This window comes from Trachypithecus francoisi, unplaced genomic scaffold (assembly GCF_009764315.1).
Source record: "Trachypithecus francoisi isolate TF-2019V2 unplaced genomic scaffold, Tfra_2.0 Lachesis_group16, whole genome shotgun sequence".
NCBI classification, from domain to species: domain Eukaryota; kingdom Metazoa; phylum Chordata; class Mammalia; order Primates; family Cercopithecidae; genus Trachypithecus; species Trachypithecus francoisi.
In genome coordinates, this window is record NW_022681461.1 from 43,071,911 (window position 1) to 43,084,954 (window position 13,044).

The following is a 13,044-nucleotide window of genomic DNA, read 5'->3' on the forward strand; positions in this document are numbered from 1 at the left end:
TTTCTCTGCAATTACCTTCCAAACCAACTTCCCAATATTAAATCTTGGAACCCCTGAAAAATTAAGAAGTGAGAAAAAAGCCTCCCAAAATTGAACAGTCTCATTCCCAAGAGCTTAAGTGTTAATGATTCTCCTGTGTTTATTTTTAAATACTTTATAATTTTATAACTGTTAGTTTATGTTGGCTGTATAGAGACAAAGAGATTAAATTAGAACCACATATACAACCAGTTAATTCCTAGGAAGTTCTGGTCAAAAAAATATGGAAGTAAGAATAGACTGACTCAGCAAGAAAGTGTAAGTGAACAATAAATGAAAGAAAAATTTAGCTATAAATGGAATGCTTTAATCTGTAAGACCACTTAGTCACATTTATAAATAGGGATTTACAAACATCACTTTTTGAAATTTTTTTTAGTAACTTACAATGTATCCATAGAGGCTTAATAACATTTGTAAAAATCATTTCTATAAAAGAAAAATAATGAAGTACATAAGCTGGCTCTAGGTGTTTACCTTCTTCTTCAATTGGTAATATGTTGGTGTTTCTCCTCGAAGATAAAGAATCCTCATCTTTTTCATAATTTTCTTAAAGATAAAAATATTTTAGTAATTTTATCTTTAGTATAATCAAGCACTTGAATTTTTCTAAACCCAGTATATTTATTTGAACTCCTACATGAGAGTCTGTTTTTTAGAGATAAACTTCTTAATAACTATATGTACTTAAAGGCAAGTTCTGTTAGTGGAAAAGAAGTAATACATTTCTCCTGTGATTTGCTCCTCTGTTTCTTAATAGTGCAATATGTATAAATGGCATAAATATCAGAATGGTCCACAATTTTAGAAACGAAACAGCCAAAATCCTTTTCAGCCAAAAGCCTGATTTCTACCAATAAAGCACTGAGCTACATAGGGGTTTCAGTAATTTGCAGACATATTCATGTACAAACAGCTTATGAATGACATTTCTAAATGTGGAATTAAAGTCAATTCCTTCAAGGAAAGGCTGCGCATTTAGAATTATTATGAAGGTCACATAAATAATCCAGGCGGACGAGCACTTCCCTAAAGTGAGAACATTGCAATGACATCCAGGAGTAAGGCAGAAACAGAAAGGTAAAGGACTGCCTGTTTCCAACTGAGAAATGGTGACAATGAATAAGACAGAAAGAAATCTGCTCTATTCAGCAGCCTACTCTACAGTTTATAGACACATTGCTGGTCCCGATTAATCCTGACTTTATTAAACTTCCTTTCTTGCCTTGGTTTATAATGAATAGTTGAGGGTAAAAAGCATTCTGAATAATTTAAAACCATTCTGAAATAGTAAGTTACTTTGGAATTTAAAAAAAATTGGAGACAATATAAACGTCTAACTAAAAACCAGATTAACCTAGGATTACCTTTGATTATGCTGGCATTAACAGGGGACAAATCTGCATCTTTTGTGACGTCTTCCCTTGACATGAGCTCAGCTTCCTGCTTCATTCCTCTCCTCATTAGTGTCAGGAGCACCGTTTGTCCTGTGTGTCGCAATACCTCTACTGCTTGTTGATTAGTAAAACCCTGAAGATTTGTGCCATCTACCTGCGATTAAAAAAAAGCATGTCATGTGTTAAATAAATGGACATTTGTATTACCAATTCGCAAAATGTGTATGTATAGTTTGTTAGTGTGAAAAGAATGGAGAATAAGTATTCCTCTCATTAGGGAATGGACAGTAAGACTCTAATATCTCTTTGGGAACCAGTATTAACAGGGATGCACTAGAATCACTTGAGAGAGTTCTGTCTATTTTAATATAGATTCTGGGGTACCATATCCAGAAACTGAGTCACTAGTTCTAGGGTAGGACACAGGCTTCTATGCTGTTTTTTTTTTTTTTCCTTTTTGTTGAGACAGGGTCTCACTCTATTGCCCAGCCTGGAGTGCAGTGGCACAATCATGGCTTCCTTCAAGCTTAACCTCCTAGGCTCAAGCGATCCTCCCACCGCATCTTCCCAAGTAGCTGGGATCACATGTACACACCACCACACCTGGCTTTTTTTTTTCTTTGAGACGGAGTCTCACTCTGTCACCAGGCTGGAATGCAGTGGTGCAATCTCTGCTCACTGCAACCTCCACCTCCCAGGTTCAAGCGATTCTCCTGACTCAGTCTCCCGAGTAGCTGAGACTATAGGTGCAAGCCACCATGCCCAGCTAATTTTTGTATTTTCAGTAGAGATGGGGTTTCACCATGTTGGCCAGGAAGGTCTCGATCTCTTGACCTCGTGACCTGCCCGCCTTGGCCTCCCAAAGTGCTAAGACTACAGGCATGAGCCACCGCGCCTGGCCTACTTTTTAAAAATGTTTGTAGAGATGGAGTCTCCCTATGTTGCCCAGGTTAGTCTTGAACTCCAGGGCTCAAGGGATCCTCCCACCTCAGCCTTCCGAAATGGTGGGTTTACAGATACGGGCCACTGTGCCCTAATCTACTCCTTTTTAAATATGCTTTTATATTCCTCAGGTGATTTCAATGCACAGTTAAGTCTGGAAACCAAACTATGCAGGATTAAAAGGAATAAAAGACAGTGATGAATGTGCTTATTGAGTGCATTGACGTATCACAAGGTCATATTTATATTGCCTTTCAAAAAAGAAAGAAAAAAAGTGTCTTTTTGTGTTTTCAAAAAAATAAATACATTTGATTTTCCCCTTTTCACGAATGGCAAAACATTCAAAAATGTCCCTGTGATCCTTCCAAAATATAGATATTATCATATCTCCCCAACCCTCCCTTCTACAGAAAACTCCCTAAGACAATGCTCCAAATTCTCAATGTGGCTTAGAACGGCCTGTGTCAACTGCCCCCATCTCCCACCAGCCCCAACCTCATCTCTCATGATGCAGTCCATTACTCTCTGCCCCTCAGCCACAGAGGGCTCACTTCCATTCCTCTGACTTGCAGTGCTCCCTTCAGCCATGGAGTCTCTGCAAGTCCAGTTACCTCAGCCTGGACTCTCTGGATAGCTCACTCTAGACCATGCTCTTTCTCAATAGTTTACTTAGAAAACACTTATAATTGCTTTATATCTCAGTTCAATAGTTGTTTTCATAATAAACTATCTTGATGTCTTTGACTGCAGTCAAAGCCCCCTTTTACACATTCTTCCTCATAGCAGTTTTCAGAATTTTAATTTTACATTTTCTGCCATTATGCGGTTTACGACTATATGCTCCAAGGACAGGCTCTGTATTATTTTTGCTTACAGTAGTGTCACCAAAACATGGTGCTGTCCATACTATAGATATTAAAATGTAGAGCCATTGGCTCATAGGTCAAAAACTTATTTGTAAAGTTAATTATATTTTGAGGGAGATAAATATAAATTTTAATATGTTGTTCAATTCATAAAATCACAGTAAAAACAATTTGAAAAATTAGAGCAATAAATTTAATGCTGAAATTCAAAGTCATTGATATTCCTTAGAATTGCAAAATGACTATAAAATGACTGTACATGTAATGCTTTTCCAAGCATAGTGGGGCCATATTAGGCATTCAAATGTTTACTAAATTAGAAAAGATCTGGATTTTATAATCTAAATCTTATAATCCAGATCTTTACTTAGTAAATATGTGAAAATTATAAGATCTAGATCAAGGCTGGGCACAGTGCCTAATGCCTAGTAATCCCAGCACTTTAGGAGGCTGAGGCAGAAGGATTTCTTGAGCCCAACAGTTTGAGGCCAGCCTGGGCAACATGCTGAAACCCTGTCTCTATAACAAATAGAATAATTAGCCAGGTGTACTGGCACATGCTTGTAATCCCAAATACTTAGAAGGCTGAGTTGGGAGGATCACTTGAGCCCAGAAGGTTCAAAAGGCTGCAGTGAGTCATGATCATGCCAGTGCATTCCAGCCTGGGCATCCGAGTGATATATTTTTATATTTTATTTTATATTTATTAAAAAAAAAAGAACTAGATCAGTTGTCTCCAAGATGGAGTACCCTTACTGCAAAGGTTTCTGAAAGAATATAATAAAACTTCTAAGTAAACATTTTAAAAACTCATTTGCTTTGTAAGTATGTGTATATGTGGATATGTATATATATAATTATGTATATGTACACATAGGTAAACATCATATAATGTCTGTTAAGTATATATATGATATATATAATATATATAACAACAATATATATGAATACATAGTGAGGAGGAAAGAGGTAAAATGAGTAGTTAGCTATTTTTACTAGAGGAAATATTCAATCAAAAATCCAGAAACCTCTGATCTAGTTGAAAAATCTCATACTCTGTCAGTTACTTAAACCTTCTATGATACTTCTGAGCTGGATGGTAACTTGAACATAAGTATCTGGCTCTGTTCTTTCTCCCTACCTCCACCCTGCTGATTACCTGTTACAAAAACTAACAAAACAGAACAGAGAAAATACTGCAACAAAACTGGAAACCAAAGAAGCACCAAGGTCCTTAGACCAGCAACCTGGAGGAATTTCTACTAGAAATAGTCTGCCCATGGCCAGATCAAAGGCAGGCCAACTGAATCTCTGTATGTATGGGAATAGCCTGTCTGGCAAGAAGAAACTTCAGCAACAAACAAACAACACCCTCTCATTAAATGAGGCAGTCAGATGGTATATGTGGATCCTAATCAGTAACTCCAAGAAACACACCAAGTACTAAAGGCCATACTAAGCTGGGTTCCAAGTAGTAGCACAGAACTACTTCATTTGCAATAAAAATTACTTTATCCACACGTGTGCACACAAGCACACATACAACTCCAACTAACTCCTGGCTATCACAGCAAACACAGAAAACAAAAACAGAGGCAAAGTCTCCCAGTGTGATCCTCTACCACTGGTTTTCTCTTCATTTTGTTAATCTACAAATGAATCAAATGAAGCTACAGTAAATTTAAACTTTCCCCTTCCCTGTCACTTTGTCAATTCCTAAATTATCTGGGAAAAAAAACATACAATCTGCAGCAGAACTCATCTCAACTTCTATCTGTACAAACCCAGTTATTTCTGAGAATGACCAAGGGTCATGGGATGTGAAATAAGATATCACAGTCCAAAAGCAGGTTGTACATTGAAGATCGGTGCATGTACCTTCCTATGAAGTTGTTATTGCAGTGAACAGGAAAAAAGATATTTCCTGTAACTTACTATCAAAATAATTCACATTTCCTTGTATTTATGGAAGCAGGAATTACAGTTACAAGAAGAAACACGTATCTACGCAAAAAAAAAAAAAAAAAAGGAAAAGAAACTTACAATGAAGGCAGTCAATAAGATTTTAAGTACTGCGAAAACAAAGTCAGCACATGGAAGACCAGGTCATGTAATTTTCCCATATCTCAGAGGAAAAGAACAAACAGATAAAAAATGATCAGAAACAAGGCTGGAGACACATAGGCTGATCTAGGAAATCCAACACACTAATAAAAGAAATTATAAGGAGAAGATGATAAATGAGGGGGAAAAAAAATCAAAGAAATGATCAGGGAGAAGGGAAACTTACCCAACTCTACAGATCAAAGAGGCACATGAAAAATTAGAAAATCATGAGAAATAAATAAATAAATAAATAAAACCTCACACCTGAATGTATCCTGGTAAAATTCTTATATTTCAAAGATAAAAAGAAAAAAGATCTACCAGCCTCTAGGCAGCAAAGAGAGAGACTAGGTTATCTGTACAATTGTGGTAAAGAAATTACAAACCAAGAATCTTATACTTAGTGTGATGTATGAGAAAACAGAAATTGTGTGATGTATGAGAAAACAGAAATTGTGCTTGAGATGCTATGATTATTAATATCCTATACCAAAGCAAGTTGTAAAAAGGGCCACCATGCAGAAATTTAAACTAGGTGGTAAAGAACTACAATTCAGGGCATAAAAGAGCTGAGTGTTGTTAAATGTTAAGAAAAACTTAAGAGGAAGATTTTTTTTTTAAGAGGAAAGAATTCTATACCCACCCAGGTATTTCCCCCTTGACTTCAAGTCCAAAGTCACCTGCAGAAGGGGCAATGCAGTAGATTGTGTCTAATGCCACCAGGAGGACAAGGAAGAGGCTGTTTAGCTGCTTTGACAGTGAAGCCAGAGGAAATTTCTGTTGTTGGGACCTGCTCACCTCCCTGGCTTTGTCTGGGCATAGACTAGAGGAGGACCACACACAGGAGTGAGCCAGGCTCAAGTCTCTAGGTAAGCCATCAGTTCGTAGCGGGCTTCTAATATTCCAGGGGGTTCATCTGAAATTAGACTATTATTTAGTATGGGAAAAAATTTACTAATTTGTAACTGTGTCTGATTATTTTGATTGGCCACAGGATAACTTATTCTATAAGAATATCCTAAGACATGAAGACTTGCCTAAGATTTCTTCTAGGGGAAAGGGAAGAACCTTCCCCATTAAAAATTAAAAGGGGCAGTTGATGACAAAATTTTTCAAGTTAAGATTATACCTAATAAATCCTCTTTGCCCTACATATTTGTTATCCCCAGCCAAAGAGTCAAAATATAAGAAGTCAACAGAAGAGGTTCCCAGAAACAAAAAGTTTAGAAAGCCCACTAACACCTTCTCTTTCTGAAAGTTTACTCAAAACACTCTAGCCAAATGCGAGATTAATCAGATTTAAAATTCAGTAAGAAAACTGTAGTATATAAGATCCAGTGCTGAGCAACAAAATAAGTAAAATTCAAATCTAAATAATAGTATTACAGCAACAAAACAGAAATTAAATGTTTCATGTCCTTAAAAGAAATATAAGGTAGTATGTAATAATCTGTCTGTAACAACAAACTGTAAACAAAATAACTATCCATGATTAAGCCAGCTTCAATATATCACAACAGACCTACATGTGCTTACATAGCTACCTCTCCCAGGTAAATTTTTAAGTAAAATAAAAAGGTATAGACAAATATAATATGATGCTATTTAAACATAAATATATAGAATTTTTCTAAATTTTAAACCATAAACTAGTGGTTTCTATGAGAAGGCTTTTTAACCATGTTCAAATTTTATATTCTTTAAATCTTAAAGACAAAAATTAATCTAAAATAAATGAACTTCCTATTTACTCTCACACTAATAAAGGAAAAAAAACGGCAAAAACCTCCATGTTGGGGCTCCATGAATATTCATAAAATGCATAGAACTTTAGGCTGTTTTTATCTGCAAAACATTTGTATTGTTCAATTCTATTAAAAGTGAAGTTTTATTAAGAAAAATCTAATGTGTATGATTTTAATAACAATAAACTAAAAGTATGTTTAAAAATGCATTTTTTTCCTTTATCTTCTGAACTTGATGACTTGGATTTCAAAATGGATTCCTTACTCAAATGTCAGAGAATAATACTAGCACAGAAGAAACTGCTATAATGGAACAGTCATGAACTTTTAAACCTAGACTTCTGTTCAAATGTCTTAGTTATCTTCATCTGTAACATGGAAATAAGAAGATCTATCTTAAAAGAATTATACCACATGGCACTTTGTAACGGGAAAATACTCAGAAGCTGGTATTATTACTAAAAGAGTAAAGAAGTGAGTAATAAACATAAAAATGTCCAAGGCTTTCATGGGAGAGGTTTCTCTTCAATATAATCACACCCATGCTATATATGAGCCAAAGTCACTGAAGCCTAAAAGGTTCTGGTTAGCTCTGGTTCCATTTTATCAAAAGAGAGTCAAGAAATCAGTTCAGAACCCACGGTACCACAGAGAAGAGTGCAGTAGAACTAGGTAGTATAATGGCAGCAAATTGCCTATGCGCCGTCTCATGAAAAGAAGAGATTCAGGCAGGGTGCAGTGGCTCATACCTGTAATCACAGCACTTTGGGAGGCAGACGCGAGAGGATCTGTCAAGCCCAGGAGTTCAAGACCACCTGGCCAAGATTAAAATTAAAAAAAAGAAGAGAGCCAACATCCTCATAATGTGCACTGCAGACACCACAATTAACAGGAACAATTATAGGGGAGAAATACTCATTGGAACAACTTACAAAATCTGGCCCCTGAGCATACTCAACCCAGCTTGCCAGGGCCTCCTCCAACATATCCTATACGTATAGAGAACTTCAATCTATGAACACAGTCACAGAAAATCAAAGGTAACATTTGATACTTTTCCTTATTTATATGCTTATTTAATAATTTTTTATCAATTATAATTTCCTACTGCTTTTAGCATAGATATTGAATATCAAACTAAAAAGAATGAGTGTATGTTTTCATCTAATCACAAGTTTGGTCAACTTTTGAAAACACAACAGAGTTCTTTTGTCAAATAATCAAGTTATTAACAGAATATCAACATATGAAATGGGGAAAATAGAAATTCAGTCTATTCCTTGTCACTGTAATGCCTATAGTGAAACCCTGTGGATGTAGGGGTCCACAGAACACAATGTGTAAAACAAGAACCTTATAACAAAATATTTTTAAGTTACAAAATAACACTTCATCAAAATAGTAAGAAGTAATTTCTTAATCTCATCACTTCAACAACCACAAAATAAAAACAGATTATACTCCTAATAGCTGCTGTCCAAACAAAAATCAAACAAAGACTGCAGTTGTGAAAATGCAACTAAATGTGAAGAACATTGCTGCAAATATCTCAAAAATCCACAAGATGGTGATATTTAGTAAAAAATTAATACATGATCAAAAGCATTGCATGATATTCTTCAGGAATTTAAAATGCTTGTATCTTTGTAGTAAAAGAATGTTCACTAAAAATTAAAAATCAGAATACTGATGAGAGTGAAGTCAAGTGATTTTATTGAAAGCAAGAAAACATTTCAGAGAAAAGATTCTTCCACCTTTGCATCAACAATTTCCTTCATCACTGACCTTGCGTAAGAGGAATTATATTTGAGATTCCACTTGTACAAGAATGAAGATAATGAAAAATTTAGAAGAAAGTTATCATGAGACCTTTCAAATACGTAATCATTTTAGACCCTCTAAATAATTAATATCAGCTTAATTATTAAACTGCTAACAGGTATTTTCAATAAAACACTCATTTGATTTTCCTGAACATCACACAAGAGAATTTTCCTTATCCCAACTTTGTAAGTGAAGAAACTGAATCAGGAAGTTTGGTATGTAGTAAAACACAGAATTATAAGATTCAGCAATTCCACTCCTAAGTACACACCCAAGAAAAATGAAAACATATACCTACATAAAAGCTTATACATGAACGTTCACAGCAGCATTATTCCTAATAGCCAAAAAGTAGAAACAATCCAAATGTCCATCAATTGATGAATGGGTAAAAAAAAATTGGTATATCCTATAAAGGAATGTTATTCAGCAATAAAGGGAAATGAAGACTGATACATGCTACAACACAGATGAAACTTGAAAGCATTATGCTAAGTGAAAGGAGTCAGTCACAAAGAACCACGTCTTGTATGATTCCATTCACATGAAATATCCAGAATAGGCAAATCCATTGAGACAGGAAGTAGACTGGTGGTTGCCTAGAACTGGGGGAATGGGGGAGAAAGTGAATGCTAAGGGGTACTGAAAATGTTTTTAGGGTACTGAAAATGTTTTACAATTCATCGCCGTAATGAATGCACAACACTGAATATACTAAAAGCTATTGTAGTGTACATTTTAAATGGGTGAATTGTATGGTATGTGAATTATATTTCAACCAAGTTGATTTTTTAAAAAGCTTTCTAATTGATTAATATAGATAACAGGAGAAAAAAGAGTAAATTCTCTATGCTTTCCATTTGTAATTCAGCATCAGATATGGATTTAGACTCCGTAACTATTCCTTCTCTCTTTCACTTTCCCCCAAAACAAAAAAAAATGTACAGTAATTCATTTACATTGTATGGTAAAATGAAGATACACAGACAAAGCTCATTTCAGGCATATAGCCAGATGAGGTGGCAAGCACAATCTGATCTTTAGCATAGATTTGAAGAGGTGAACAAGTGTAGGCAGGAGTTTCACAGAACAAAACCCAAGAAGAGCATGGAGCTACAATGTGGACTTAAAGGGAGAGATAAAGGACTCCTTTATTTTTTAAAATAGTGGTAGAAAAACACACAATATTTACCATCTTACCCATTTTGAATAGTACAATTCAATAGTGTTAAGTATATTCACACTATTATGCAACAGGTCTCTAGAATTTTTTCATCTTGCAGAACTGCAGAAGTATACCCATTGAACAACTCCTCATTTATCCCTCTCCCCAGTCCCTGGGAGCCACTATCCTAGTTTCTGTTCTGTAAGTCTATTTTAGATACTTCATGTAAGTGAAATCCTACTGTATTTGTCTTTTTGTGACTTATTTCACTTAGCATAATATCCTCAAGGTTTTTCAGTGTTGGAGCATGTGATAAGACTTCCTTCTTTTTAAAGACTGAGTAACATTCTATTGGAGAGATACATATAAATCACATTTTGTTTATCCATTCATAGATATTTGGGTTGCTTCCATGTCATGGTGATTGTGAATAATATTGCTATGAACAAGGACTCCTCTATCTTAATATCCTACTTTCTCACTATTATTAAGATTCTAAGGGGACAACAGAAACTTAAGCATAAACAAATACCTATTAAGATATATCAGCATTCCCTCAAGATATCTTTCAAAAAATATGAATATATGTTTGGAAGAATAAAGACCTCACAATTACAAAAGTTTAGTAAACACTAAGGTAAAACAGATAAACAGGTTTCTCTATTGCAGGACTTCTCTTGTGTGTGTGTGTGTCTTTTTTTAGAGACAAGATCTCATTCTCTTTGCCAGGCTGGAATGCAATGGTGCAATCATAGCTCACTACAGCCTTGAACTCCTAGACTCAAGGAATCCTCCCACCTTGGCTTCCCAAGTAGCTGGGACTATAGGCAGACACCATCGTTCCCAGCAATTTTTTTTTTTTTTTTCAGAGATAGGATCTGCCTGTGTTGGGATTACAGGCATGAGCCACCAGCTCATTGAAGACACCCAGCTGTCTTCAATTTTTCTATGTGCACTGTGAATTCATAGGAGACTATCCTATAGGCAGTTTTCCCCTAAACTTATTTGATCAGGAAGTTTTGGTGCAGGGTCTCTTGAATTTCTGTTTCAGGCTGCAGTCTGGGGAGTCCAGTATCAACTGAAAACTGAAATTAAAGTCGTACTCTTTTGTACACTGCCTTGAATAGCCATATGTTTAAAACACATTGATGTTAGAATGATAACAATGATAGTTTGATCTAATTAAAAGAAGCTAGATTTTTTTTTCCATTCTTATATACCCTTAGGGCTGAAAGGAGCCCCCGCCATAAAGCCAACAAGAACAGTATCATTTTGCTGATTAAAAAAAAAATGCAGGCATCCCTAATTCATATTCCAGTACTCTAAAGGTACTGGACATCTAGTCTCTACCTCTGGAGTATCTGCAAGGAAAGTATAATAAGTGTAGTATTAATGTAATAAATTCATTACAACCAGAAATTAGATATATCAGGAATTATTCAAGAAAGAAGTCTCCCCTTCCGAACTGAGACTAGTAAAGCTTATATCGAATGCCCTTATTTTACTTCCACAAAATAATAAAAAGGGTAATTGTAAAAAGAGCCTCAAGTCACCAAAAAAGCTTAAGCTTTTTTTAGTACAGAGGTATTTTTTTAGTAGAGTTAACTGTAGCTCTCAAAACTACGTAAACTAGGAGAATGCAATTCTCAACCATGAAAATTAACAAAGGTATTGTTAAATGTGTAACTTACTGCTATAATTTGGTCTCCAATTTGGATTCTGCCATCATGCTCAACAGCACTGCTTTTTGTAATGCTCTTTACAAAGATTCCTGAAGGTTCTAAGATTAGAAATAGGTTATTTTTCACAATTTTCAAAGCACATTCAAAGAATATCCATCTTCAATTCTCCAACTATAAAGCTCTAATTTAGAATAAATATGTATCATCTAGTAGAAACATAGGCTAAAGAATAAAATAATTGTTTTGTCTGTCTTAAATACAATATAAGAGTCACCTACACTAAATTATTCCTAAGCAAGTTTTCAACCAGTTTTTCCAACAATGTGAAACATGTAATATCAACTCAATATTTTGTAAGAGATATCAGAGGTAACTGCCAAGTTTAAAAAAATATTTAAAGTTTAAAATTACCCAATTTTTTATCTCCAATGTAACCAGCAATGGTAATTCCTAATCCTTGGACATTTTTAGTGAGTTCTACATCAAATGTCTCACTTTCTTCACCTTTCTGAGTAGAAGCATCAACCTAAAATAAGATCAATAAATATACAGTGAAATAAATATGTAAAAAGAAAGCCACAGGCCTACTTTAATTCTCTAGCAGAGAATTATAATAGAGATGATACCTTTAATCCTGAACACAGGGATAGGCATCATCATATTTTTTCTCAGAAAGGGATGTTAGGAATAAGATTGAACCTTCCCTTATCAGAGAATACATTATTGTTTGCGTATACTAAATTTTAAATCAAACAGGTATTTTTTTAGCAAACTCTATTTTCAGAGATGGCTCATCTTAATTTCTGAAGAAGTTAGGATGCAGTATAGCTGAAAAAACAAATGTTATGAATTCAGATCAACAAGTTAAATCCAGCTTTGCCACTTAATCTAGAAAGAAAATATCACTTTGGTCAACTGTCTATCAGGAAAAGAATAACAACAACTAAACCAGCTACCATTTATTGAGCAGTTTGTGTGTAACTCAGAATTAAGACTCTACATGTCTTAATTCATCATTCCTCATAATTCCTCATAATTCAGCATCCTGAATGATAGCTGAAAGTGGATTTCTCAGATGTCAGCCTTCTCTAATAGAATTGTTACTAATTCTGTGTTGGACTGAAGAGCAAGTCTCCCTACAATTAAGCACTAGTTAATTGGTACAATATATCATCGATAAGCTATTGGTACTATGTATTAGTATGGTGTCAGCAGATGCTACAGAGAACCGTAGGAAGGGCACAACAAAATCAAAGCTATAGAGTCTAATGGACAGTC

The 13,044-nt window shown here is 35.0% G+C and overlaps 1 protein-coding gene across 7 annotated transcripts in view; it reads right to left on the reverse strand.

Annotated features, from left to right (window-relative positions):
- MPDZ (multiple PDZ domain crumbs cell polarity complex component) overlaps positions 1 to 13,044 on the reverse strand; it is a 181,973-nt gene that overhangs the window by 101,850 nt on the left and 67,079 nt on the right. For all 7 annotated transcript variants that reach the window (XM_033237359.1, XM_033237363.1, XM_033237361.1 and 4 more), the window contains exons 9-12: positions 12,178 to 12,292; positions 11,776 to 11,864; positions 1,407 to 1,590; positions 517 to 588 (exon numbers count right to left, since the gene is read on the reverse strand). In XM_033237359.1, coding sequence (XP_033093250.1) covers positions 517 to 588; positions 1,407 to 1,590; positions 11,776 to 11,864; positions 12,178 to 12,292 — 460 coding nt within the window. The remainder of the gene's footprint in view (positions 1 to 516; positions 589 to 1,406; positions 1,591 to 11,775; positions 11,865 to 12,177; positions 12,293 to 13,044) is intronic.